The sequence below is a fragment of the Primulina eburnea genome, chromosome 14, assembly GCF_022965805.1.
Source record: "Primulina eburnea isolate SZY01 chromosome 14, ASM2296580v1, whole genome shotgun sequence".
Taxonomy (NCBI): domain Eukaryota; kingdom Viridiplantae; phylum Streptophyta; class Magnoliopsida; order Lamiales; family Gesneriaceae; genus Primulina; species Primulina eburnea.
The window spans coordinates 1990170-2015538 of NC_133114.1; the positions used below are offsets into that span (position 1 = coordinate 1990170).

At 35.3% G+C, this 25369-nt stretch overlaps 3 protein-coding genes across 8 annotated transcripts; 2 read left to right on the plus strand and 1 right to left on the minus strand.

Annotated features, from left to right (window-relative positions):
* Nucleotides 1–3467: 3467 nt before the first annotated feature.
* On the plus strand, nt 3468–3878 carry LOC140812444 (uncharacterized mitochondrial protein AtMg00240-like). The gene has a single exon (XM_073170711.1). It carries the CDS (start codon nt 3468–3470, stop codon nt 3876–3878), a length of 411 nt encoding a protein of 136 aa, XP_073026812.1.
* Nucleotides 3879–7194: 3316 nt separating this feature from the next.
* LOC140812490 (early nodulin-93-like) lies at nt 7195–7995 on the plus strand. Its single transcript, XM_073170766.1, has 4 exons — nt 7195–7392; nt 7477–7538; nt 7606–7681; nt 7781–7995. Exons 1-4 carry the CDS (start codon nt 7302–7304, stop codon nt 7882–7884), a joined length of 333 nt encoding a protein of 110 aa, XP_073026867.1. The 5' UTR covers nt 7195–7301; the 3' UTR covers nt 7885–7995.
* Nucleotides 7996–8108: 113 nt separating this feature from the next.
* On the minus strand, nt 8109–12800 carry LOC140812489 (uncharacterized). 6 transcript variants are annotated; one of them, XM_073170761.1, is made up of 10 exons: nt 12620–12800; nt 12291–12343; nt 11067–11623; nt 10696–10972; nt 10516–10590; nt 9960–10248; nt 9556–9854; nt 8925–9073; nt 8575–8711; nt 8109–8490 (listed from the first exon to the last, which is right to left on the minus strand). In XM_073170761.1, exons 2-9 carry the CDS (start codon nt 12312–12314, stop codon nt 8597–8599), a joined length of 1785 nt encoding a protein of 594 aa, XP_073026862.1. In that variant the 5' UTR covers nt 12315–12343; nt 12620–12800; the 3' UTR covers nt 8109–8490; nt 8575–8596. The 6 variants fall into 6 exon arrangements, with proteins under 6 accessions (XP_073026862.1, XP_073026860.1, XP_073026859.1 ...); XM_073170759.1 differs by having other exon boundaries at nt 8110–8487; nt 10696–10975; XM_073170758.1 differs by having other exon boundaries at nt 8110–8490; nt 10696–10975.
* Nucleotides 12801–25369: the final 12569 nt, after the last annotated feature.

The following is a 25369-nucleotide window of genomic DNA, read 5'->3' on the forward strand; positions in this document are numbered from 1 at the left end:
TGCCTTGGACCTGGGTTTAACTTTTAAAAAGAGACCTCCGAATCATAATGTGTTTTCATATTTTTTTTAATTTCATAGTAATTTTTCAAATTAAATCAATACGTCAAAGACAATATAAAAAACTAAAGGAATAAAAATATGAAATATGTCCAAAATGATCATTAAAAAACAAACCGCCTAACAGTTTTAGAGCTAAAAATACTAATCAAGTCTGTATAATCAAGTTGTTCAGTAATTTCTTTTCTCAATCGATAACATAGCCAATCCATTCAATATTTCTCGTGACATGGTTGATCGGAGAAAAGTTTTGATGTATTTTATCTTTGAGAAACTTCGCTCTGCACTTGTTACTGTGACCGGGACAGTCAACAAGATTTTATAAGCAATATGAGCATTTGAAAGCCGGATAAGCATTACATCCACTAAAATTTCAGTCAAAAAGCGTAGATTATAGATACCACATAAAGCCCCGAAGAAAGTAAAAAACTACAATGAAAAATTAGAAGCCCGAACAAAGCAAATACAAGAAAATAGACTTACAGCTCCTCAAGGATCTTTCAATCGAACCTAGAGACGACGCAAAGTCGATTAAGGCTTGTCTGCAAATGAATATTGGGGAAGATTGAGGAATAAATCGATAACAGGCTAAGCAAGTTTTTCATTTAATAAATACTTGGTTTTAGGCTATCTAATAACTAGTATTATATATAATATTTTTTTTTAAAATTTTTGGGTCCTAAAAAAGAGATGGACATGAGTCATTGGGCCCTATATATTGTAAATGTAACTTAAAACACTTACATGTTATATGTATTATACAAATTTTAAAAACTAAATAACTATATACATATATTCAAAATATCGATTGTAATTATATTATTTAAAAGGAAAAACAACAAAAAAATACATCAAATGAACTCTAATATTATTAAAAATATATTTTAACGAAGTCTAAATTTCAAATAATCATGTATATATATAACCAAATATTAAATTACGATTTTAAAAATAAAATAAAAATGAATATTTCAAAAAAATAAAAAATCAAAAACCAGTTGAACCGATTTGCCGGTTCATGACCTACCGGACCAGTTCTTCTCCGGTTTGATGGCTAAAATAGTTTGTTAGTATGTTTCGTACCAAATTCGTGACCAGTTCCGATCTAATTGACGGTCCGATCAGGTTTTGAAAATATTGGCTAAATCATCACAAAAACTACTGTTTTACAAGTCAACTTGGTGAGACAAATTTTCGACCCGACTCACGAGAATATATACTTTTATGTCAAAAGTATTTTTCACTGCAAAAGAATCTTTTTTTGTTATGTATATTATGAATAACTATTTTATAATATATATTGTTTTGAATGAAAAATATTATTTTTTATGTCTAAATTATTATTTTCATTGCGAAAATATAATTTTTTGTTAATTATGATCTGAACAAATATTATATAATATATGTTGATTTGAATGAAAAATGTTATTTTTATGTCAAAAAATATTAATTTTTATTATAAATATAAATCGAGTCGACGTGTATCATGAAAACGTACCAAACCTACTATTAACATGAAGATCTGTTTTGTGGTTGGTAGGGATCTCAATTGTGTGTCGTACCCACAATCTTGTTTTAAAGATGAGAACTTAGTATAAGATAAAATATATGCTTAAAGTTGATTGGATGAATAAAACATCCAACAGTATGCGCTTCTACCAATTATATGGTGACTGAATCACAGTTGTCGGCACGCCATTTTAGAATCAAAGGTCAAATTATCTTTGAAACAAATTCAAATCGCTTTATTATTTAAATAAAAGAAAATGCTTTATTATTATTATTATTATTATTATTATTATTATTATTATTAAATTATACGTCTTATTATTTCAATGGTTATTTTAATTTCATGCCCATTTTGCACTTTAGATCAAGAATACCAACGTAGGTGCATTATTTAATCTAGATATTTGTGTTCGACTTTTACTTTCATAAAGTTAATAAATTGCTTGATCAAATTAAGTTAATGATACCTTGTATATGGACAGGATACCTGCTATATGCTTCTCATAATTATTCTATTTTCATCTTTTTCCGACGTATTATTGATGTGATATCAGTAATTTTTTTATAACGTGTGTAATGACATTTCATATGAAAATATAATTTAAATTGTCAAAAATTTAAATATAAAAACTATAACTGAAATTCAAAAATATTGACGATCAATCACAAAAATTATTTATTAAATGCAACTATATATATTGAATACGATGCAAAAGCTTATTTTTTAAAGTGAGTTCTTAGTTAGCGTTTATGTAACACAATGTTGACCCTTTTCCAAATGTGGTCCTGCCAAAACCATCATGCACAAATAATGATTCTTCATGTGCTGATATCACTCCCTTAATAGTCCCTGACTCTGACCAGATGCACGCATCGCACAATGGTCCTCAGACAACCATTAGTACTCGGACTTCCTCCAGAATCCTGAACCCACCATCTTATCTTCGTGACTATCATTGCAACTTATTGCACTCGTCAGTACCAGCACGCTCCAAATGTCCCTATCCCCTAAGCGATCATGTCTCTTATGATGTTCTATCTAAGTCATATCGAAATCTAGCGCTCAATGTTTCCTCACACTTTGAGCCTCAATTCTATCATCAAGCTGTCCAATTTCCTCAATGGCGAGATGCAATGAAAGCTGAACTCGATGCCATGGAAGTCAACAACACATGGACAATGATCTCTTTACCTCCGGGTAAACACTCTATAGGATGTCGTTGGGTATACAAGATCAAATATACATCCGATGGTTCCGTGGATCGACACAAAGCACGTCTCGTTGCCAAAGGTTACACATAATAGGAGGGTGTTGATTTCTTTGAGACGTTTTCACCAGTGGCAAAGTTAACTATTGTCAAAGTACTCTTTGCACTTGCTGTCAGCCGACATTGGCACCTTGCCCAGCTCGATGTGAACAACGCATTTCTTAATAGAGATCTCTTGGAAGAAGTTTACATGGATATGCCCCTTGGCTTTACTAAACGAGTTCCCCAAGTCACTGAACCGTCCAAACTCGTATGTAAACTACATAAGTCAATTTATGGTCTCCGTCAAGCATCCCGCCAATGGTACTCTAAGTTATCTCAAGATTTACTTCAACGTGGATTTTCTCAATCTCACTCTGATAACATGTTATTCACCAAAGGGTCAGGCTCTTCTTTTGTTGCTTTACTCGTATACGTCGATGATATTCTCATTGCTGGACCATCGCAGCAAGTCATACAGTCTTTAAAAACATTCCTTCATAGTCAATTCAAGCTTAAAGACTTAGGCTCGCTTAAATGTTTTCTTGGTCTGGAAATCGTCCGCACCAAGGGATTTGTTTTTCACAGCGTCATTACACGCTGCAATTACTAGAAGATGCTGGCTTATTGTCTAGAAAACCACTCCATACACCAATGGAACCTCGCTCAAGTCTTAATACTACTGATGGTCAGCCACTTGAGGACATATCGCAATATCGTCGCCTCATCGGAAGGCTCATTTATCTCACATTGTCAAGGCCTGACATTGTATTTGCAGTACACAAAATAAGTCAGTTTGTTTCAAAGCCCCGTACACTGCATTTGCAAGCCGTTCAACATCTCTTACAATATCTCAAAGCAGCCCCCGGTCAAGGCATCTTCTTTCCAACATCTCCATCGCTTCAATTACGAGCATTTTCAGATGCTGATTGGGCTTCGTGTGCCGACAAAAGAAAGTCAGTTTCTGGATATTGCATCTTTCTTGGTGATGCCTTAGTCTCATGGAAAGCTAAAAGCAACCCACCATTTCTTGATCTTCAACCGAGGCAGAATACTGAGCATTAGCCAATACATAAAGTGAAATCATTTGGCTCCAACAACTATTACGTGATTTCGACATTGTACCTAGTGCACGAGCCACTATATTATGTGACAATCAATCGGCAATCCACATCGTTCATAATCCTATCTTTCACGAATGTACCAAGCATATAGAGGTTGACTGCCATTTCATTCGAAACAAGATATCTGATGGTTCGATCAAATTACTCCATGTGCGATCGAATCTCCAACTTGTAGACATGTTCACAAAGCCATTACCCTCCACCACAATCTCTAGTTTACTCTACAAGATGTCCGTAAAGAACATATATCGTCCATCTTGACTGGGGTATTAGATATTAGATATTATTAGTTAGAAGTAGTTAGAATACGGTTAAAAATAGATAGTTACATATAGATAAATAAGGACAGCTACTCAATTTTCTGGTTTTTGTAATCTTCTTTCTTTTCAATTCACGATTGAATGAAAAAGGCTCCATGCCTGAGCTCTTAATCTTCTTCCGCAATATGCTGATGTGGTACCAGTAAACGCATATTTTTTTTTATAGCGTGTGTAGTGCCACTTCAAAATATTTATATTAATGTGATATATTGTTTAAAAAAAAATTTAAACCCATGAAATAAAATATTTATGTAAATGTATATTTCATTTTCGTGCCAGAGACTTCATTAGATCATGATACTCCTCTAATGTAATTATGTTTCAATTATTATAATAAATATTTGACTAAATATATATTAAATTAATTTTATTATTATTATTATTATTATTATTATTATTATTATTATTATTATTATTCAAATAAGATTCAACGTCGTGTTACTGTTTCCAAGGCCTTTGTGGTCGTTTAAAGAAGGTGAAATCAAAATCGACTGTGCTACGTTGAGAGTGTTATTTTCAATGTATTTATTGCTATTAGAGCTGGATATCCACCTAATATTCTGGAATAAAAGTAGAATGCAAAAGAAGTCTTAACGAGCCCCTCTTAATCCAACTATTTGTTAGAAATATTTATTAAATATCAATCCTAATATTTGAAGTTATAACCAATGTTCTACAAATCGATAGGCAGATGGACACCCATCGCCTAACCTCTAGGCGGTGTCTAGACGGTTTTTTTTAATCTAAATATAAAATTATTCTTGTTAATTTACATATTTGAAAAAAAAAAAAACATTTATATTTTCACGTGAAGAATTCAAGATCATTTCAATGTAACCATTTTTCAAGTATATTATTGATTAATGGAGGGAAAATAAACTTCGTTCCAACTAGTTGTTAGAAATATTTATTAAATATCAATCCTAATATTTGAAGTTATAACCAATATTCTACCCACTGCCTAGTGCGTAGGTAGTGTATAGACTGTTTTTTTTAAATCTAAATATATAATTTTTTTCATGCTAATTTACATATTTCTCTAATAATTTTTCTATGATAAAAACTTGTGTGAGACGGTCTCACATGTCGTATTTGTGAGACGGATTTCTTATTTGGGTCATCCATGAAAAAATATTATTATTTTTGCTAATAGTATTACTTTTTATTGTGAATATGGGTAGGGTTAACCCGTCTCACAGATTAAGATCCGTGAGACGGTCTCACATGAGACCCACTCTTTCTCTATATCATATTCAAGCTCAAAATCAATGACATATGACTTATCTTTATCCGATACAAATTGATTGAAAAATACGTCGAAAAATCTGTTTTTGAAAATTAAAATTGTAAAAAAAATCTATATATTAAATTAGACGGCTGTAAAATCGGAGCGACGAGAGACCGTTCAGCGCCTAGACGACACCTTGTAAAACACTGGTTTTGACTATAAATATTAGAGCTCTCTGTTCTTTGAATGTATTACAATATATACCAACTCTCAAGCTTTCGAGAAACACAAATTTCACAATTTATCACCAGATCGGACAAATCTAATGATAAACTGCTTTTCGCACACATATAAAATATTTAGGAATTTGAGGTATTTAGTCTCCTTTTTTTTTAAAAAAAAAACTAGAATTTAAAATCTTAAACAACGTTATAATAAAATATAACAATTTTATTTTAATTAAATTTATAATGTTATCTATTGATTACCCAATCCGAATGCTCACATCTACAACAATAATTGAGAAATAAATTGTTTTCGTACAAGTTTAGTTTACTTCAATTATTTTAATTTAAAACTTTGACTTTATACTATGGCCCAAGCAAGCTAATAAATTATTAGAAAAAAAAAACATTTATATTTTCATGTAAAGAATTCGATATCATTTCAATGTAACCATTTTTCAAATATATTTTTGATTTATATGAAAATTTGGTGAAATGGATTTTCTCAGTGAAAGTTCTACTTTATGAAATTTGGCACAAAATGATTTCAACAGTAAATTCTTGACAATTTAATTTTGAAACAACTATAACTTTTTAGTGTAACTTTTGAATTCCGCTGACAACAATTTCTCAAAACATATTATTATGTTTTTTCAAAAATAAAAAATAAAAAATTTATTATTCTGAATAAAATATTATTTTATTTTTAATCCAATGGACTCAATGAAGAACATAGTCTTTTATCCGGTCCAACGAGTACACTGAAGGCCCACCCACAGTTTTCATCCTTTATTTTATAATATAATATTCTTGATTCCCTAACCAATGGGTAAAAAAAAAATAGTAATCATAACTGCCACTGTCAAATTTCCTGGTACTTTTTCCTTAAAAAAAACATGGTACCTCTCATATATAAAAATTATTAATACTGCTTGCTCAACTAGTACCAATATTTTAAAAATCTAACTATTTATATCTGGAGGTCTTAGATTCAACTGTTGTTGGAGGAGGTGAAAGAAACCAATTTCATGGATGAGATATTTTATGAGTGACGGATGCATGAACACTATCCTAACGACCCATGATCAGTAGTGGTGCATGGGTATGAGTTGAGATCCATGTTGATTCAGCTTAATGGTCCATGATTGTTATAATATATATATATATATATATATATATATATATGTATGGATCTTTGTGTTATTATTTATATTTATATATATTATTATTTTTTGCCCCTACGAATAAATATTTTTCCCGAGAATTTTTTGTTCCATCTCTGCACATGAAAAAGCTTGAATCAGCAAACCACTTTGTATGAAAACAATTGACTCCCATAAAGTTAGAAAAGGTAAATGAAAGAAACCATCAAATATGTGTGTAATTCATAAAACCTACAGTACAAAAAGATCAAACGACCACAAAGTCCTAAGTAGACATTTTGAAATAATTCAGTAGCTCAAGCGTCATATCATATCATGCTCGTTGTATATGCCAACGACGTCTATAAATATAAGCATCATACACATATTTCCAACTTCAAACAACAAACCATTCGAAATCTTGAAGTGCTTGGTTTATAAGTAGCAACCATGGCAAGAAATATGGCCGAATCTGCTCGTGAAACAACCACATTGGCTTCTCTCGACAAAAAAGTAGCCATCGCCAAACGTTGCGCTCGGGGTAATCAAGGCTTCGGTTTTAGTTAGATCATACCACGTTAAATTTTCAGTTTCCCATGCATGTTTGTTAATTTAATTTATGCAGAAGGTGTGATTGCTGGAGCAAAAGCAGCTGTGTATGCCTCCATTGCCACTGCAATTCCAACTGTATGTAAATGTATTAAAATATTTAAAACAATAATCTCCAAAATAATAATTTCGATATTAATTGCAGTTGGCAAGTGTGAGGATGCTTCCTAGGGCGAGACCTTACCTCAATCCCACTGCTCAAGCTCTCATTATATCCACCGGTGAGTGCAATTAGTTAAGGAAAAATAATCAAATTTGACCAATTGAAGAAATACTTATATATTCACTAAATTAAATTTTATTTTGTTTTGTTGTTTTAGTGGGTGGAATGGCATACTTCATAGTAGCAGACAAGACTGTTCTGAAAAAAGCACGTCGGAACTCGTTCAATGGCGCCTCCTCGCCATCGCCATGCGATTACTAAATCTACGGCATGATTTCGAAATAAGAATTACATGTTGGGTCATATTCCCCATGATTTGTAGGCTTTGTATGACATATACGTTAATAAAAATGCTCTCATATTTATGACCTCGACAAATAATTTCATGTGAATATTGTATTTTAAATAAAGAAAACAAATTACAAAAAAAAAAAAAATTAATGGAATCTAAAATATGAGATTTATCCCACAGCTATCTACGTTTAATTAATGTACACAGAGAGAGAGCACAAATTTCTCACTTCCAATAATCATCACAAATTTTCAGCTCAGTCAGTATTCTTGTTTTTAATTATAGACTTTAGCACAAATCACATGGATCAAACCAAACAGATAATGATACTACAATTTCTATCTATTTACAAACACCATTACAAGTTTTATGTTAAACTTCCAGGAAAAATTAAGGTAGATGCACCAGAATGTGCAGACCACACTGGAATGTGTTCATGTAAAAGCTTTGTCACATCTAAATCATTATAGGTTTGCTATCAGTGATCATCTTCTCCGTTTCCTTGCCAATTTCTTCAACGAAAATCAGTTGCTTGATTGTTTGCTGGCCGGACTCGTAGCAGATCCGTAAACCTGCTGCACAAACACATCATAAAGCTATTAAGATACCACCTGGATAATCGTATATGAACTGCAGTGTCTACATAATATTAAGCATACCGTGCAAATAAGACTGCAAAAGTTAGGAGTCATGAGCAGGTATTGCACACGTATCTGATGGACGGTGAAACAACAAGTGTGCTATTGAACGATCAATAGGATTTGTACCTGCTTCCATATTCGTGAAATTGGAGCACCTAAAAAGGAGACAAGAAGATTAAGAGTTAGTGGAGTCGAGGAGAGAGTAAAAAGCATTCTTTTTTAGTAGCATGGCATGTAATGAGAACGAATATTGCATCCGGGTTGATGAGTGGGTATTAGCAGAAAATGTGATATAAAGAACTTCAGTTTTTTACTGAAATCTCGATGGAAGATGGATTTTTAATTTAAAAAGGAGAGAAATTACTAACGTTTTTGTTCCTTCCGCAATGAGTAATCCACTGGAAGTTCTTCCGTCAGCAGAACTACCACACAGATTTGCAAAATTATGCCTCTGATCAGCACCCTGCGCCAAACGGTACAAACCATCCCTTATGCATAGCCTCGTTCTGAAATCCAACTAAACAAAGAATTTCAACCGTAATAAGTTTGAAGATAATTGAATATATGCAAGACATAGAACTGTATGACTAAAGTTATAAAGAACATGGAATATGTTGAACAACCTGATTGCATAAAATATTCTTTTCAATAACAACAGTGATCGTTGTGTGTTTTAATGCTTCAGACTATTAAAGATGCTTCCTTACTTCCCACAGAGCCATATTCATAATATACAATTGCCGCTAGTCCTTCGACTCTTAACATTCATCTTTTCCTTGTGGTGCACATAAATGCTGAGCTAAAATTGAATCAAAGGCCAATGTTTTTTAGGACCTTAGCACGAGATGGGCCTTCATGTGATGTTTTGCTTCAAGAATATGAATGGTTGCTTCATTCTCTCCTACCCTCAACTTTTATTTTTAATTAATAGAAACTAAATGAACTCCTAATACATCAACTATAAAAAAAAGTCAATCTAAGAAAGATGAGATGTCTTACCCATTCCATTACAAGCTGAAGCTGGCTAAAACTAGCTGCTTCTGGGGAAATATCATCCAGACTCCGGGTTGAGCTTTCTTGTACAGTTGAAGAGCCTAGTTTTGCTGGATTTACCAGACTGACTCCATCAGCATCAATAGTATCCTCAAATTTGTCTCCACAAAGATGGACTTGCTTCCCCACTGATCGAGAACCACTTTCATAGGCCTGCCCCACTATATTTGCATCTTCAAGCCAATTATTCACAGAAGATCCATTACCTTGATTGCTGTGTTGCTTTTCCATCTTTTCAATTCCTGCTAGAGAAGTTGCAGAAGATGGAAAGTCATGGAAACAATCAATGGATTGTAATTGATCAGATTTGTGTCAGAACTCCATTTGCAAAAGTAAAGTCAAGTCGGTACCCTTACGTTTGACAGCAGAGGGTGGTTGATTTGCTGTAGTCTGATCTGGTAAATGACTATTCTCTAAAGGTGCATTAGGGATCAAATTCAGTAAACCCAGAGCTTGTTTCTGTTGCTGTTGCAATTGTGCAGATGGTGGTTCCTCATAAGAAGTGGCTGCAGAATGGAGTTGAGTGACTTTAATTGGAAGCTTACTCAGATATCTGCAACTGCCTTTTCCAGAATTATGTTCTTTTCTAATGCCCTTCAGCTGGTTCAGTGGCTTGAACTGCTTTTTGAGTCCATGAATCTGCCAATATCAGTTAAAACAATTAAATGTTGGTACAATGTGACAAACTTATAGTGGAAATAGGGCTTCTTTCAACTTGGGCATCCGCTAACAAAGGATAAACAGCGAACAAAAACAATAGCTTCCGCTAATGTGGAATGTCCCTTTACCCACAAGACATGGTTGAACTCATTGCAATTTAAGCAGTATTCATTTCATATTTACAGGGCAAACAGATGCATGTAAAATCAGCAATCATAGAAACAATAGCAAAAGAATCATGCATACCGCTCCACCGCCTTTGGTTTTGGAATCACTATTAGTAAAAATGCTTGGACAGAGTGCATCATTGATTCCTACCCTCTGCAAAAAAAAATTGCTTCAGGGGTAAATTGCGGTTCAAAAATACTACAACAAGAAGTCTCCAGAAAAGAAGCATGCATCAAAATCATAGAAATATGCACACACCTCATCTCTAGGGAAAAATCCATCCTTGCTATCAGGTATAGCAGGTCCATTGACAAAAGGAATATCAGAATCAGAATCCCCCAACATACAAGAACTGTCTTTAAACTTAACTGGCACACTCGCCATGGCAGAATCGTCAGTCAGATTGCTCTTTGAGGAGTCTGTGTCTTCTTTACTTGACTTAGGACATGAAAACTCAAATCTAAATTCTCCTTTATCTGGTGACAACCAACTCAATTCATCTTTACTGACTCCAACACCAAATGTTGAATCAGGACTTCTGGTAGACAGGACACAATTAATTAGGAGAAAGGCAATTGAATTAAGAAGGAAATTCTCTTAACCTCAATAAGGAAACTGTTCAGGATTACCTAAAGATCATCTCAACGTCTTCAAAGCTTTGTATATCGGGACAAACACCAGAGAAGAAACCAGTAGAATCTATGTTCTCAAAAGAATTGAAACTACTTTCTTGGTGAGTTGTTTCAGATTGGTTATCCACATGGGTTCTCCTGCCACCAAGATAGGTCCCATTCTCAGGAAACTCGCCACCGTGGGAATCTGCACGGTTGATTTTGAATACATGGCATGATGACCTGATATCATCAAAAGCTACACTTGATGTTTCGTCCATTGAGTCACTTTCAGATGAAAAAGGTAACACGGCACTTCGTTTACAGGACCATGAATCTGTATCTGACATACAATTGCATTTATCATGCAGACTTGAACATCCACCCTGTTTTCTTCTCAGATGCATGTATCTAGAAACAGATCCGTTCTCAGAATGGGTTGAATTACAATTTACTTCACAGAGAGGATTACTCAAGCTGTCGTGCCACGGGAAATGATCATTGGAAGATTCCAACACATCATTGGACACCACTTGATCAACCCGAAAAAATTCATCCCACAGCGAGTCTTCGAACTGTAACAGCAGCAACATAATTTTAGCTGTAATTAATGCAGAAAATACTTCCATAACACGAGTACAACACTTTCTCCAAAATCATAGTTAGTCAAAAAGTTGAAAAAATTTCAAACAACAATCTTATAACTTTAACAACAAAGCCATTTATTCTGGTGATAAACAGGCAACTTAAAATGTACTTGAGACTTAAAAGGAGAACATGGACTCGAGGAGTCACGAGTTGTGTCACATTCATATGCTAATTAAACATGCCTTTAAAGTTTTTTTGGCAAAAGCTTGGTCATAAAAAACCATTTCCAGCATAATCTAGGCCATGCAAGAAAGCACTAGCAAATGTAGGAAGATCATCAGAGTAAACCAAATGATCTTAAAGCCAACTAACAGCAAATAATACAGTATTTTATTTACTTTCCCATTCAATGCAAGTATGCAACTAATCTCCAAAAGTTTATCATTGTAGAGTGTGGAGGGAATGAATATTAAAATAAGAAACATTTACCAACTTACAACCGATACACAATCAAAACTCAACGATAAAACAGTAATAATCTTTAACCGTAATATGGAATAACCTTTCGTCATTTATCAAGATGATACCTAAATAACATTATATTCGATATAAAAACACGAAATTTTCTCTGGTTGATAAAAGAAAGGAACTCACCTCAAATATGCCCAAGCCTGACATGACTTCAAGCAGTCACCCAACAGTCAAAACTGTAAGTAATAACCAAAGCAAATAGTGTTACAAACCAATTACAAAAATAAACCACACAGCTCAATCAATATGCATAGCCTCCGAGTCAAGAACCACAAACAGATTTGCTGAGTTAAAAAAATAAAGAAAATCATGGAAGGAAAATACCATCACCACACAGAAGAAAGAAGGAAAAACTCTAGATTTCAGCTGATAAAAGTCACTAAATGCCAACCAACAAAAATTAATTCTCATCAGCAAACAAAATCAAATCACCAAATGCATCAGAAACTCACAGCAGAACTCCCAGGAAACACAATCAATCAGCGCAAACCAACTTCGATCGAAATCGACACTTCCACTCACAAAATTAACAGCAAAAAAGCAGAAATTCCAGTTCTTTGGAGCGATTTTCTGTAGAAATCCTCAAAGGCAGATGGGTTTTGCAGTCCGAGATTCGGATAGAATTTAGCTGGGGTATGTATTTAAATCCTTTCGAGGTTAAATTAAAAAATAAATAATAAAATAGTGGCCGTAAGAGTAGCCACGTGGCGTAGCATCATTCCCAACGCAAGTGGAATCAAATTCGTGGACGAGCAGAGCGGGCCGGATCCGATCTCATTCTGCTCTCCCATTGGTCCACGTGGCGTTTTGTAGCGGGTCGTAGGAAAATTGAGTTTTAAACGGACCAAGTGCGATGGAACACGGCCCATACTGCTTCATTAATAACTCGACAAGTGTCTTTAATTTTTTGAATGAGTGATCATATGGTAAAATTTAGGTCAAAATAATTGGTGGCAAAATGAAAGTTTGGTTAAATCTATATATCTTTGTGTTTTAAAAAATATCGATTTAATCGGTTCGATATCTATTATTTATTTTAAAAATAATGATTTATTCAGAATTTTTGTTCGGTTAATAAATCGATCGGTTTTAAATCAACTAAAGTTAATCAAAGGAATTTTTTAAGAAAACTCTTAGCTATTCACAAAAGTTTATGGAGTTGCTTTATATATATATATATATATATATATATATATATATATATATATATATATATATATATATATATATCAAACATCATGTTTCGATTGTTAGAACAATTATTGATCCCAACAATCTCTTTCTCAATTATTGAGCTCCTTGCAATTAATGAGAATTGAACATATGATATTAGTTATTATACCAATTATAGGACTGAGCGCTTGTCGTTTTATTAAAAGCTATAGCTGGTGATAACAGTGCAATATAATTCAAATATTTTTAATTCATGTAGTAGCTCAAACATCATGTTTCAATTGTTCTGTCCAACAGAAATAATTATTATACCCAACGTATTTGTACATGTGGATCCCGTTATGGAGTAACGCCAATTTAATTTATTAAGTTATCAACAAAGGAGGCTTCGTATACGTATTTTTTTCATGCTTTTTGGTCCAACTCCTCACCATATGATGTAAAAGTGGAAATTGGAGATTTTTATAATTTTTCCATTATAATTATTTTAAAGTGATAAAGAAGAATAAGAACAATTATCATCATCATCATCATCATCATCATCATTTCTACATGTGTGTAAGGTATACAAAAAAGAGTGCGCATAAAAGTTTGATGGTTTCCGCTACTAGATTTTGGCTCAGTTGGTTCTCAGTATATCGAGACGAGACGAGAACTCGAATTCGAGACTTACCTTCCAACCCATTTGTGATTTTAAATGTTTGGAATTGAAATATGTGTCTACCTTGTATATTGTAAATAAAGATCATACATATTGATGTTGGAAAAGAGAAGATCGAAAAGAAATGCCTCTATTAGCTCTTCTTCATCAGCAACTGCATAATGAAATGTAAATAGTTTAAATTTATTAATAAACACACAGGGAACGGAACAACATAGTCTAGATATAATGATTTTTTTATAATATAATAAAAAAATTTAGGGCATGGAAAAATTAATTATTTGTTTTATACACAAGTTTTTAATGAATATGTTCTATGGAGTACGGATGCCATGCAATTATAAAATTATGTGGATTAAAAATTTAAAATGTAATAACCTTATACTTGTTTTTTAAATTTTCTATTTTATTTTTAAATTATTTTATTACAATCTCTGAAGGTTTAAAAAAAATACATATGAATTATCGGTTAGGACAAGATATAATGGCTGTTTCACTTGATTAATTAATTGTTAATAACACATAAATTAATATTTATATTCAGACAGCAATTATATATTACCATAGTTCAGCTTATTCACATAAGAGAAATGTTTTAAAAAATAAGCTTTCTTTCACTAAGATTTTAAATATTACATTATCAATTTTTAACCTTTTCGATCTTTGTTAATTTTTTCTATGCTAATTATGTTCGAAGATCATATATTCATATTATGTGAGAACCCGAATTTCCAGCAGAAGATAATATTCAGAAGCTGATATTTTTCCAGCAGACATGTATTTTCCAACAGATTAGAATCCAGCAGCAGCAGCACGAAACTCCAGCAGACAGTTGCCAATTCAGCCATGACTTGTAACTAAAGCATTTAACACGAAATAAAGATTGTTAATGGCAGATTATGGCCATTAATTGGGAGGCTAACAGTCAGAATTTTGCCTATATATAACACTCTCAAATCTCTGAAATGGGTTACACAAATCTTGAGATTATCACTTGAATTTTCGAACTAAGTGAGTGCTGATTTTCGAGCAACAGAAACCAGTAACAAGAACAAGCAGATTTCAGATTTCAACCGAAACACTTTTAGCAAATTATTGTAAGTGGGCTTATGTATAAATATCTTGAAATCCGTTTGATAATTCTGTTTTAAAGTTCAGTTTCTGCATGATTTCTGATATATGATTTTGAAGCACTGAAACTCCCTAGTGAACTAATGGTAGGAATATATATTCTGAACATTTCTGAATTCTGATTCTGATTCTGGCCTCACCCCTTAGAGGAGAGAACATATAGGGGACTGATATCAGTTTAGCCATGAAATTCACTAACGTGTTCAGTGCTTACTAATTCTGATTTCTGTTCTGAAACCTACAAAGTCTGAATTCTGATTTCTGTTATGAAATACGAGTTTCTGTATATTATTGTATTACTGTTTTTGTATTAAAATGATTTTCGAAAACTGGGAGTTAATCACGCCCCTGCTTACTGAGTGACAATCATATCACTCACCCACCAAACTCATCTCAGATAAGAGTACTGAAGAAATGTTGGAAAAAGAAGAGCAGATCCAGTTCTGGGGCTGGTGAAGAAGACTGTTGTTCTCAGTTTACGTTTATTATATTCCGCTGCATCTGTTAAGATACTGTAATATTTGGTTTTACATTTCCGCTTTAACACATTATTAATTGAGTTGTATCAGACATTGAATATTCAGTATTATGAATAAAAGACGGGTTTCTGAAATTCTGTACTTTTGAGGCTTGTTGTTTTCGAATGAATATTTGAGAGCAACGTCGGTGTCAACCAACCCCCGTCCCAGGGCGTGACATTGAAGTGGTATCAGAGCAGAACCGGGTTTCATAATCTGGGGAGGAGGAACTAGAAATAATAAGTTCTTATAGACTTCTGAAAATAAGTCCTGAAAGTTACTGAAAATAAGCTACTGTAATAGACTACTGAAATGATAGACTGAATACATACAGTTAGGAAAATCAGTAGGGAAACAAATCAGTAAACTAGTATATCTGAAACCAGAACCAGTAGATGTAGACCAGAACCAGTAGATGGAAATCAGTAGACCCAAAACCAGTAGCCCAAAACCAGAACCAGTAAACAAAATCAGTAGATCTGAATGCAGAAGACTGAGTCAGTAGACTCGGAATGCAGCAGACAATGCTGGAAAAGCAGCAGATTGATTGCAGAAGCATCAGAGTTGCAGTAGACAGTGTATTCCAGCAAGGAAATGCAGTAGACCTTGCAAATGACATGGAAGTTGAGGTGTTTTTCGCGCAAACTTCAAACGGCCATAACTTTTGATCCAGGAGGAATTTTTACTATTAAAAGTAGGCGTTGGAAATCTCTCGACGAGGAGAACCTAACCTAGAATTACTTATCATTCTAGCACTGCAGACGAAGCCCAAAATCCATCGTTTAGATAATGATATCATCATTTCCGTGAAATTTTCAAAAATTTTGCAACTTTGAGGAATTTTCATTTTCAAACGGCTTAGTATTTTTGCACCAAACTTGGTACCATTCATGTTCTTGATGTGATGGATTTTTAGTAAATTTTTCACGTAATTCTGAGATCGAAAATATTTGAGCTATTTCTGCTGTTAATTGTATAGGCAGTACTGTTTCTGTTCATTCCAATATTTGTCTATAACTCCACCTATATTCTTGAGATCATTCATGAACCTTTACCCTTATGTTTTTGGATGTAGGATATGGCTGACCAAATTAGCTACATTAAGAGCTTAGAGAGGAAGCTAGAAAAACTCAAGGAGAATAACTACTGCCTAAAGTTGGACAAAGATGAGTTAGAGCGTCGAGCAGAGCACTTAGAGGGTGATGTTCAACGTTATGCTCACTATCTGCATGAAGCAGAAGAGAGGAATAGAAAGACTCAAGAGGAGTTTGAAATATCCCAAGAAACGGTGGCAGAATTCATCGAGCTACGTGACACACTAGTTGACAAGATCCAAATTCTTAAAGATCAAAATCATCAACTCGTGCACCAGCACAATCAGTATAGTGAGCAGACTGATGCTCAAATTCATGAGTTGCAGAGTACTGTTGAAGTTCTTAGCGACCAAAATACAGTTCTGCATGGTCATATTGAACATCTACAAGCAGTAATAGCCAACCATGAAGAAGAACCTGAGGAGGATCCAGAAGAAGAAGAAGAAGAAGTTGAAGAGGATCCTATGGATTTGGGATTAGGAGAAGTAGTAGATTAGCCTATCAGTAGTTGTTTTCTTTGTAATAGCACTTGTTCTATTTGCATCTCTGTTTTCATTTTCGAAGTTCAGTTGTAATTGCACTTTCTTGGGAAATCAATAAAATTTCTTTCTATCAATTGATTTCATATTTAATTCTCGAGCAATTACTTAAACATTGTGTTTCTTTCGTTTAGTTCATATTCTGCCAAAACCTTAGAATTTTCATAATTGTAGGATATGGACGGAAGACCAGTGAGGAACAACCACAACCCTCGTTACAACAACCGTAACAACAACCGCAACGATGAGGATGCACAACCGCAGCAGCAGCAACAACAACAACCACCACCAGCGGTTGGACTCAGTCAGGCCGATTTGATGGCCATAGCCATGATTGTGGCAACTACGCTGCAAGGGTTTGTCAACCCAAATGCTAATCAGCCACCACCACCTCCAGCTCAGAATGGAACGAAGCAGCATTATGAGGCTCTCCGAAGAGCAAGAGTTCCAAACTTTGATGGAAGCACCGATCCAGAGGTGGGACAAAATTGGATGAAAGAGGTGGAAAATCATCTTCGACTACTTGAGGTTCCCCAAAGGATCATAGTAGAGGTGATTACACCTTTCCTTGTGGATAAAGCTGCCAAATGGTGGGAAGGAGTCTCTCCAGCTATGATAGAGGCGGGACCTATCACTTGGCAAAGGTTCCGAGAGGCATTTCTCAGGCAGTACTTTCCGACAGCAGTTCGAGTGCAGAAGCTGTCAGAATTAAGCTTGGTGCAAGAACCAAATATGACAGTGGTGGAGTACTCATCCAAGTTCCACTCATTGGGAACTTACTCCCCAACCATCATGGGAGACGAAGCCTTGAAGATGCATCGCTTCAAGAAGGGATTGAACAGCCGTATTCAATCTGCCCTTGCCGTTATCGAGCCCAATAGTTTTGATGAATTGATGGGAGCCGCCATCAGGGCTGAGAATGACATCAAGAGGCGTGAAGGCGAGAACAAACTCAAACGTCCTCAGCCAAGCCAGTACCAACCGGGCCAGCAATTCAAGAGGCCTAGGTTTGCAAGCAACCAATTTAGTGCTCCATCCAAAGGAACCACTTCTTCTCAATAAAACAAAGAAGGAGTCAAGTGCCAAACTTGCGGATTCACACACACTGGTGAATGTCGTAGGAATTCTGGAGCTTGTTTCCGTTGTGGGAAGATGGACCATCGCATTGCTCAATGTCCTATTCCAGATCCAAGGAATGGTCCAGCATGTGGAAAAACTCCAAATAAGTCTAAGGAGAACAAGCCCAATGCTCGAGTTTATGCTATCACTCAAGAAGAGGCGGACAACTCAAATGATCTAGTAGCCGGTACCATTCTAATCAATAATATACCTGCTTATGTGTTATTTGATTGTGGTGCTACGCATTCATTCATGTATAAGAGATTTGCCAAGAAGTTAGGAGCTAAGCCTGATAACTTAGAAGAACCATACAGAATAGCCACTTCTGCAAATCGAATTTTAGAAATCGCACTCTATATCGGGATATTAGTGTTCTCATAGAAGATCAGAATTTCAAGGCAAACCTTATTCAACTAAACATGGTGGAATTCGACGTAATTCTTGGAATGGATTGGTTAGCCAAGAATCATGCCTTAGTAGACTGTCATAGAAAGACGGTAACCATCCAAGCTCCACACCAAGAGAAACTCTTATTTCATGGTAAGACTAAAGAACGAAAGACTCTTCTTTCTGCTTCTCAAACTTGGAAAGCCATGAAAAGTGGAGAAGAAGTTTACCTAGCTATGTTAAGCGAGGTAAAGAAAGAAACCGCACTTACACTAGAAGAGATTCCGGTAGTACCAGAATTCCCGGATGTCTTTCCTGAAGAACTCCCTGGCGAACTTCCCGATCGCGAAGTGGAATTTGAGATTAACTTAGTGCCCAATGCTACACCAATCTCAAAAGCACCATACCGAATGGCTCCAGCAGAGTTGAAAGAACTCAAAGAGCAACTTCAAGAGTTGTTGGACAAGAAGCAAATCCGACCAAGCGCATCTCCGTGGGGAGCTCCTGTCCTATTTGTAAAGAAGAAAGACGGAAACATGAGGATGTGCATCGATTACAGAGATCTGAACAAGATCACGATAAAAAACAAGTATCCGCTTCCAAGAATAGATGACTTGTTTGACCAACTCAAAGGAGCTTCAGTCTTTTCCAAGCTCGACTTAAGGTCAGGCTACCACCAATTGAAGGTCAAATCAGACGATATCCCAAAGACAGCCTTCAGGACAAGGTACGGACACTATGAGTTCACAGTGATGCCGTTCGGATTAACAAACGCTCCGGCAATATTCATGGATCTCATGAACAAAGTGTTTAAACCATTTCTAGACAAGTTTGTTGTGGTATTCATCGACGACATTCTAGGATATTCGTCAAGTGAAGAAGACCACAAAGAACATCTTCGTCTCACCCTCCAGAAGCTGAGAGAAAAGGAACTATAAGCCAAGTTCAAGAAATGTGAATTCTGGCTAGAGAGCGTCGCATTCTTGGGACACATAATATCAGCAGCAGGAGTATCTGTGGACCCTAAGAAAGTGGAGGCAATCTCGGATTGGCCTAGACCAAAGAATGTGACAGAGGTACGAAGCTTCTTGGGACTAGCAGGCTATTACCGAAAATTTGTTGAAGGATTTTCCTCAATAGCCATACCTCTCACCAAGCTCACACAGAAGAACTCTAAGTTTCAATGGAGTGAAAAATGTGAGCAAAGCTTCGAAACTTTGAAGAAGAAACTTACGTCCACACCAGTGCTAGTATTACCTATGGAAGGTAAGGACTACACCGTCTACAGTGATGCATCTAAAGAAGGTTTAAGATGTGTACTCATGCAAGAGGGAAGGGTGATTGCATACGCATCAAGGCAGTTGAAGCCGTATGAACAAAATTACCCAACGCATGACCTCGAACTAGCTGCAGTGGTATTCACATTAAAGATTTGGAGACATTATCTTTATGGATCCAAGTGTGAGATTTTCACCGATCACCAAAGTCTCAAATATTTGTTCACACAAAAGGAACTAAATATGAGACAAAGACGATGGATCGAACTCATGAAGGATTACGACTTGACGATAAGCTACCATCCAGGCAAAGCCAACAAGGTAGCAGATGCTTTAAGTCGAAAGAGTATGAGTAAGGTAATATTGACATCACTTTCAGCAAAAACCATGTATTCGAGAGACAATCAAGATGAGTCAAGATAGAGATTCCGCTTTGGTGAAACTAAAAGAGCAAGTTAAAGAAGGGAAATCACCAGATTTCGAGACGGATGACAAAGGAATCCTGTGGACGAAAGGTCGATTGTGCATACCAGACATCGATAACCTTCGACAAGAAGTAATGTCTGAGGCACATAAGTCGAAATTTTCAATCCATCCTGGCAGTACCAAGATGTACAGAGATTTGAAGAAAAATTTTTGGTGGAGTGGAAAGAAGAAAGACGTGGCAATTTTTGTTTCCAAGTGTCACGTGTGCCAGCAAGTCAAGGCAGAGCACCAAAGACCTGGTGGACTTCTTCAACCATTAGAAATCCCGGAATGGAAATGGGAACATATTTCCATGGATTTTGTAGTTGGTCTACCAAAGTCGAGACAAAGTCATGACGGGATATGGGTAATCGTAGATAGACTCACAAAATCTGCACACTTCTTACCTGTCCGCATGAATTATAATTTGGACAAGCTAGCCACACTGTACATGAATGAGATCGTACGATTGCATGGAGTTCCAGCTAGCATACTGTCAGACAGAGATCCTAGATTTACATCTCGATTTTGGAAGAGCTTTCAACAAGCTATGGGGACTAAGGTTACTCTTAGTACGGCCTACCATCCGCAGACTGATGGCCAAACTGAGAGGACAATACAAACTCTAGAAGATATGCTGAGAGCATGTGCCTTGGACTTCAGTGGTAATTGGAGCGAACATCTGCCCTTAATCGAGTTCGCATACAATAATAGTTACCACAGCAGCATTGGAATGGCACCATACGAAGCCCTGTATGGACGAAAATGTCGATCACCACTGTATTGGGATGAGGTAGGGGAAAAAGCCATTGTTGGACCCGAAATGATCCAAGAAACAGTGGATAAAGTTGCTATGATCAAAGAGCGACTCAAATCTGCACAAGATCGACAGAAAAGCTGGGCTGACATGAAAAGAAGGCCCGTGGAATTTGAAGTTGGAGAGAAGGCATATGTGAAAGTGTCACCCATGAAGGGTGTTATCCGATTCAATAAGGCTAGGAAACTGAATCCCAGATACGTCGGACCATTTGAAATTCTTGAGAAAGTTGGAACACTTGCTTATAGATTAGCACTCCCACCCGACATGTCAAGAATTCACAATGTATTCCACGTATCGCAGCTAAGGAGATATATTTTCGATCCTAGTCATATTCTTGAAGCTGGACCACTATTGATTGAGGGCAATTTAAATGAAGAGCTGAAATATGAAGAAATTCCGATTCGAATTGTGGATCACAAAGACCAAGTACTGAGGCGACGAACTATTCCATATGTCAAGGTACAATGGTCCAACCACACCGAAAGAGAAGCTACTTGGGAGCTGGAAGAAAAGATGCGAGCTTAATATCCCTATCTCTTTGAAGATCAAGTATAGCCAAGTTTCGAGGACGAAACTTTTCATAAGGAGGGAGGGATGTGAGAACCCAAATTTCCAACAGAAGATAATATTCAGAAGCTGGTATTTTTCCAGCAGACATGTTTTTTCCAGCAGATTAGAATCCAGCAGCAGCAGCACGAAACTCCAGCAGACAGTTGCCAATTCAGCCATGACTTGTAACTGAAGCATTTAACACGGAATAAAGATTGTTAATGGCAGATTATGGCCATTAATTGGGAGGCTAACAGTCAGAATTTTGCCTATATATAACACTCTAAAATCTCTGAAATGGGTTACACAAATCTTGAGATTATCACTTGAATTTTCGAGCTAAGTGAGTGCTGATTTTCGAGCAACAGAAACCAGTAACAAGAACAAGCTGATTTCAGATTTCAACCGAAACACTTTTAGCAAATTACTGTAAGTGGGCTTATGTATAAATATCTTGAAATCCGTTTGATAATTATGTTTTAAAGTTCAGTTTCTGCATGATTTCTGATATATGATTTTGAAGCACTGAAACTCCCTAGTGAACTAATGGTAGGAAGATATATTCTGAACATTTCTGAATTCTGATTCTGATTCTGGCCTCACCCCTTAGAGAAGAGAACATATAGGGGACTGATATCAGTTTAGCCATGAAATTCACTAACGTGTTCAGTGCTTACTAATTTTGATTTCTGTTCTGAAACCTGCAAAGTCTGAATTCTGATTTCTGTTATGAAATACGAGTTTCTGTATATTATTGTATTACTGTTTCTGTATTAAAATGATTTTCGAAAACTGGGAGTTAATCCCGCCCTTTCTTACTGAGTGACAATCATATCACTCACTCACCAAACTCATCTCAGATAAGAGTACTGAAGAAATGTTAGAAGAAGAAGAGCAGATCCAGTTCTGGGGCTGGTGAAGAAGACTGTTGTTCTCAGTTTACGTTTATTATATTCCGCTGCATCTGTTAAGATACTGTAATATTTGGTTTTACATTTCCGCTGTAAAACATTATTAATTGAGTTGTATCAGACATTGAATATTCCGTATTATGAATAAAAGGCGGGTTTCTGAAATTCTGTACTTTTGAGGCTTGTTGTTTTCGAATGAATAATTGAGAGCAACGCCGCTGTCAACCAACCCCCGTCCCGGGGCGTGACATATTACATGAATTTTTTTAAAAAAAAATGTTTTACAATCATATCACTCACTCACCAAACTCATCTCAGATAAGAGTACTGAAGAAATGTTAGAAGAAGAAGAGCAGATCCAGTTCTGGGGCTGGTGAAGAAGACTGTTGTTCTCAGTTTACGTTTATTATATTCCGCTGCATCTGTTAAGATACTGTAATATTTGGTTTTACATTTCCGCTGTAAAACATTATTAATTGAGTTGTATCAGACATTGAATATTCAGTATTATGAATAAAAGACGGTTTCTGAAATTCTGTACTTTTGAGGCTTGTTGTTTTCGAATGAATATTTGAGAGCAACGTCGGTGTCAACCAACCCCCGTCCCGGGGCGTGACATATTACATGAATTTTTTTTTAAAAAAATGTTTGATTAAGATCATTTTTATCCGTACATTAATTCCGTCTAGACGCTACTATATATCTCTCAATCAGGGAGAAGGTTTTTACTGCGGTTGATTATTTTTTTGAATAAAAACAATAGATTAAACAGAACACAACCTATTGGAAATATCTTACTTTTAATCAGATTATAAATTAATTACACAATAATAAATTAAAATGGGGTTTTCCACAATCTTATTTCATGCTCCATCGAAAATCTGACCTAAATTTCCAAAAATTTCATCACTTAATTCACAGTACTTTTCAAGCTCAAAACCCTACAAAAGGTGGATTCATTGCATGGCAACATGATTCCACCCTGGTTCTGGAATCCATAAACTTCAGCAGATTCTTCCAACAGCTTCTGAAACTGAGGATTCTTCAAACATGAAATCGGCACCACGAATCTCCGCTTATCGTCGCCGACATAAACCACCATATGTCCCTTGGGAGCCCTTTTCATTTTCCTTTCTTCTCTTGATGGGATTATGAAGTTTCTCATCATTTTTCTTATTTGGTTTAGGTTTTCTTGGAGTGTTTTGATCCATCTTGCTTCAGTACATATATATGTGTTTGAAAAAGTTCATGCATCACATTTTAAATAATGGTTGTATACTGTGTCTTATTGAGTAAGCTTTGAAAATATTGACAACGTGGGATTTGAAGTCATTCTTGAACAGGTTAAGGTTGTTAGATTTCAACTTAATTGTTCTTAAGGATATGGAGAACTTTTAGGGTTTCGTTTGCGTGTCGGTACATGACTGCACAATTAGGAAGACGGGTCGGTGGGGAACCCTAAAATTTTATGCAGACTATCTAGAACTCAAATTAGTTAGGCACATACCTAGTAAATGTGTGATACTTTTTTTATGTAATAGATTTTCTACTAGGTATGTGCCTAAGTATTTTGAGTTCTAGATGCCACGTTCACTTTATTTAGTGTATTTGATGCTTACTTCTCTTGCTAGATGTAAAAATTCTTACATGCGATGACGATAAATTTCAAATACATTAAGTATGTGAGAGATTAATACAAAAAACTCGTACTAGGTGCAGTAACGGAGCCACATGCTTGTTTACCCAGGCTAAAGTCAGCAGTGGCGGAGCCACATGCTTGTTTACTCGGGCTTTGGCCCAATTTTTTAAAAAAAATGTATATGTAAATTTTGTATAATTTTGGAATAATATGATATTAGTTCGAGTAGATCAATTTAAAATATTAAAAGATTAAAAAATTTGTATATGTAAATTTTGTATAATTTTGGAATAATATGATATTAGTTCGAGTAGATCAATTTAAAATATTAAAAGATTCTAGAGTTTAAAATTCCAGCTCGGACATAACCATATTTCTGGCTCTGCCACAAACTAAGTGCCACAAACTTCTTGACTTTCATATATTATATATAACGAACACACATTTACCATATCCAATGCATAGATATTAACTCGAATTCAATGGTCTTGTCATTTAGTTTTAATCTTCTAAAAATAATTTACAAAAAAATACAGTGTTTTTTTAAGCATGATTATTTGGATTCATCGCACATGCAAGAGACATGTATTCTTGTCTGAATGCGTATCATTTAAACTGATCCATCAATTCGATACCAAACTATGAAGTGACACAACTCCGACGATTCCTGTATATATATGCATGTATATATCTCCATGCATGAACTTTGATTAGCTCGATCCTATATATATATATATATATATATATATATATATATATATATATATATATATATATATATATATATATATAAACTTAATTGACTACTCTTTTGAGTCCAAATCGAGAATTATTATCATTTTTTCAAATTATGATATTAATTAAATAACTGATTTTGTCTTATTTGATCAGTAATTATATACTGCGACGTAATTTTTTT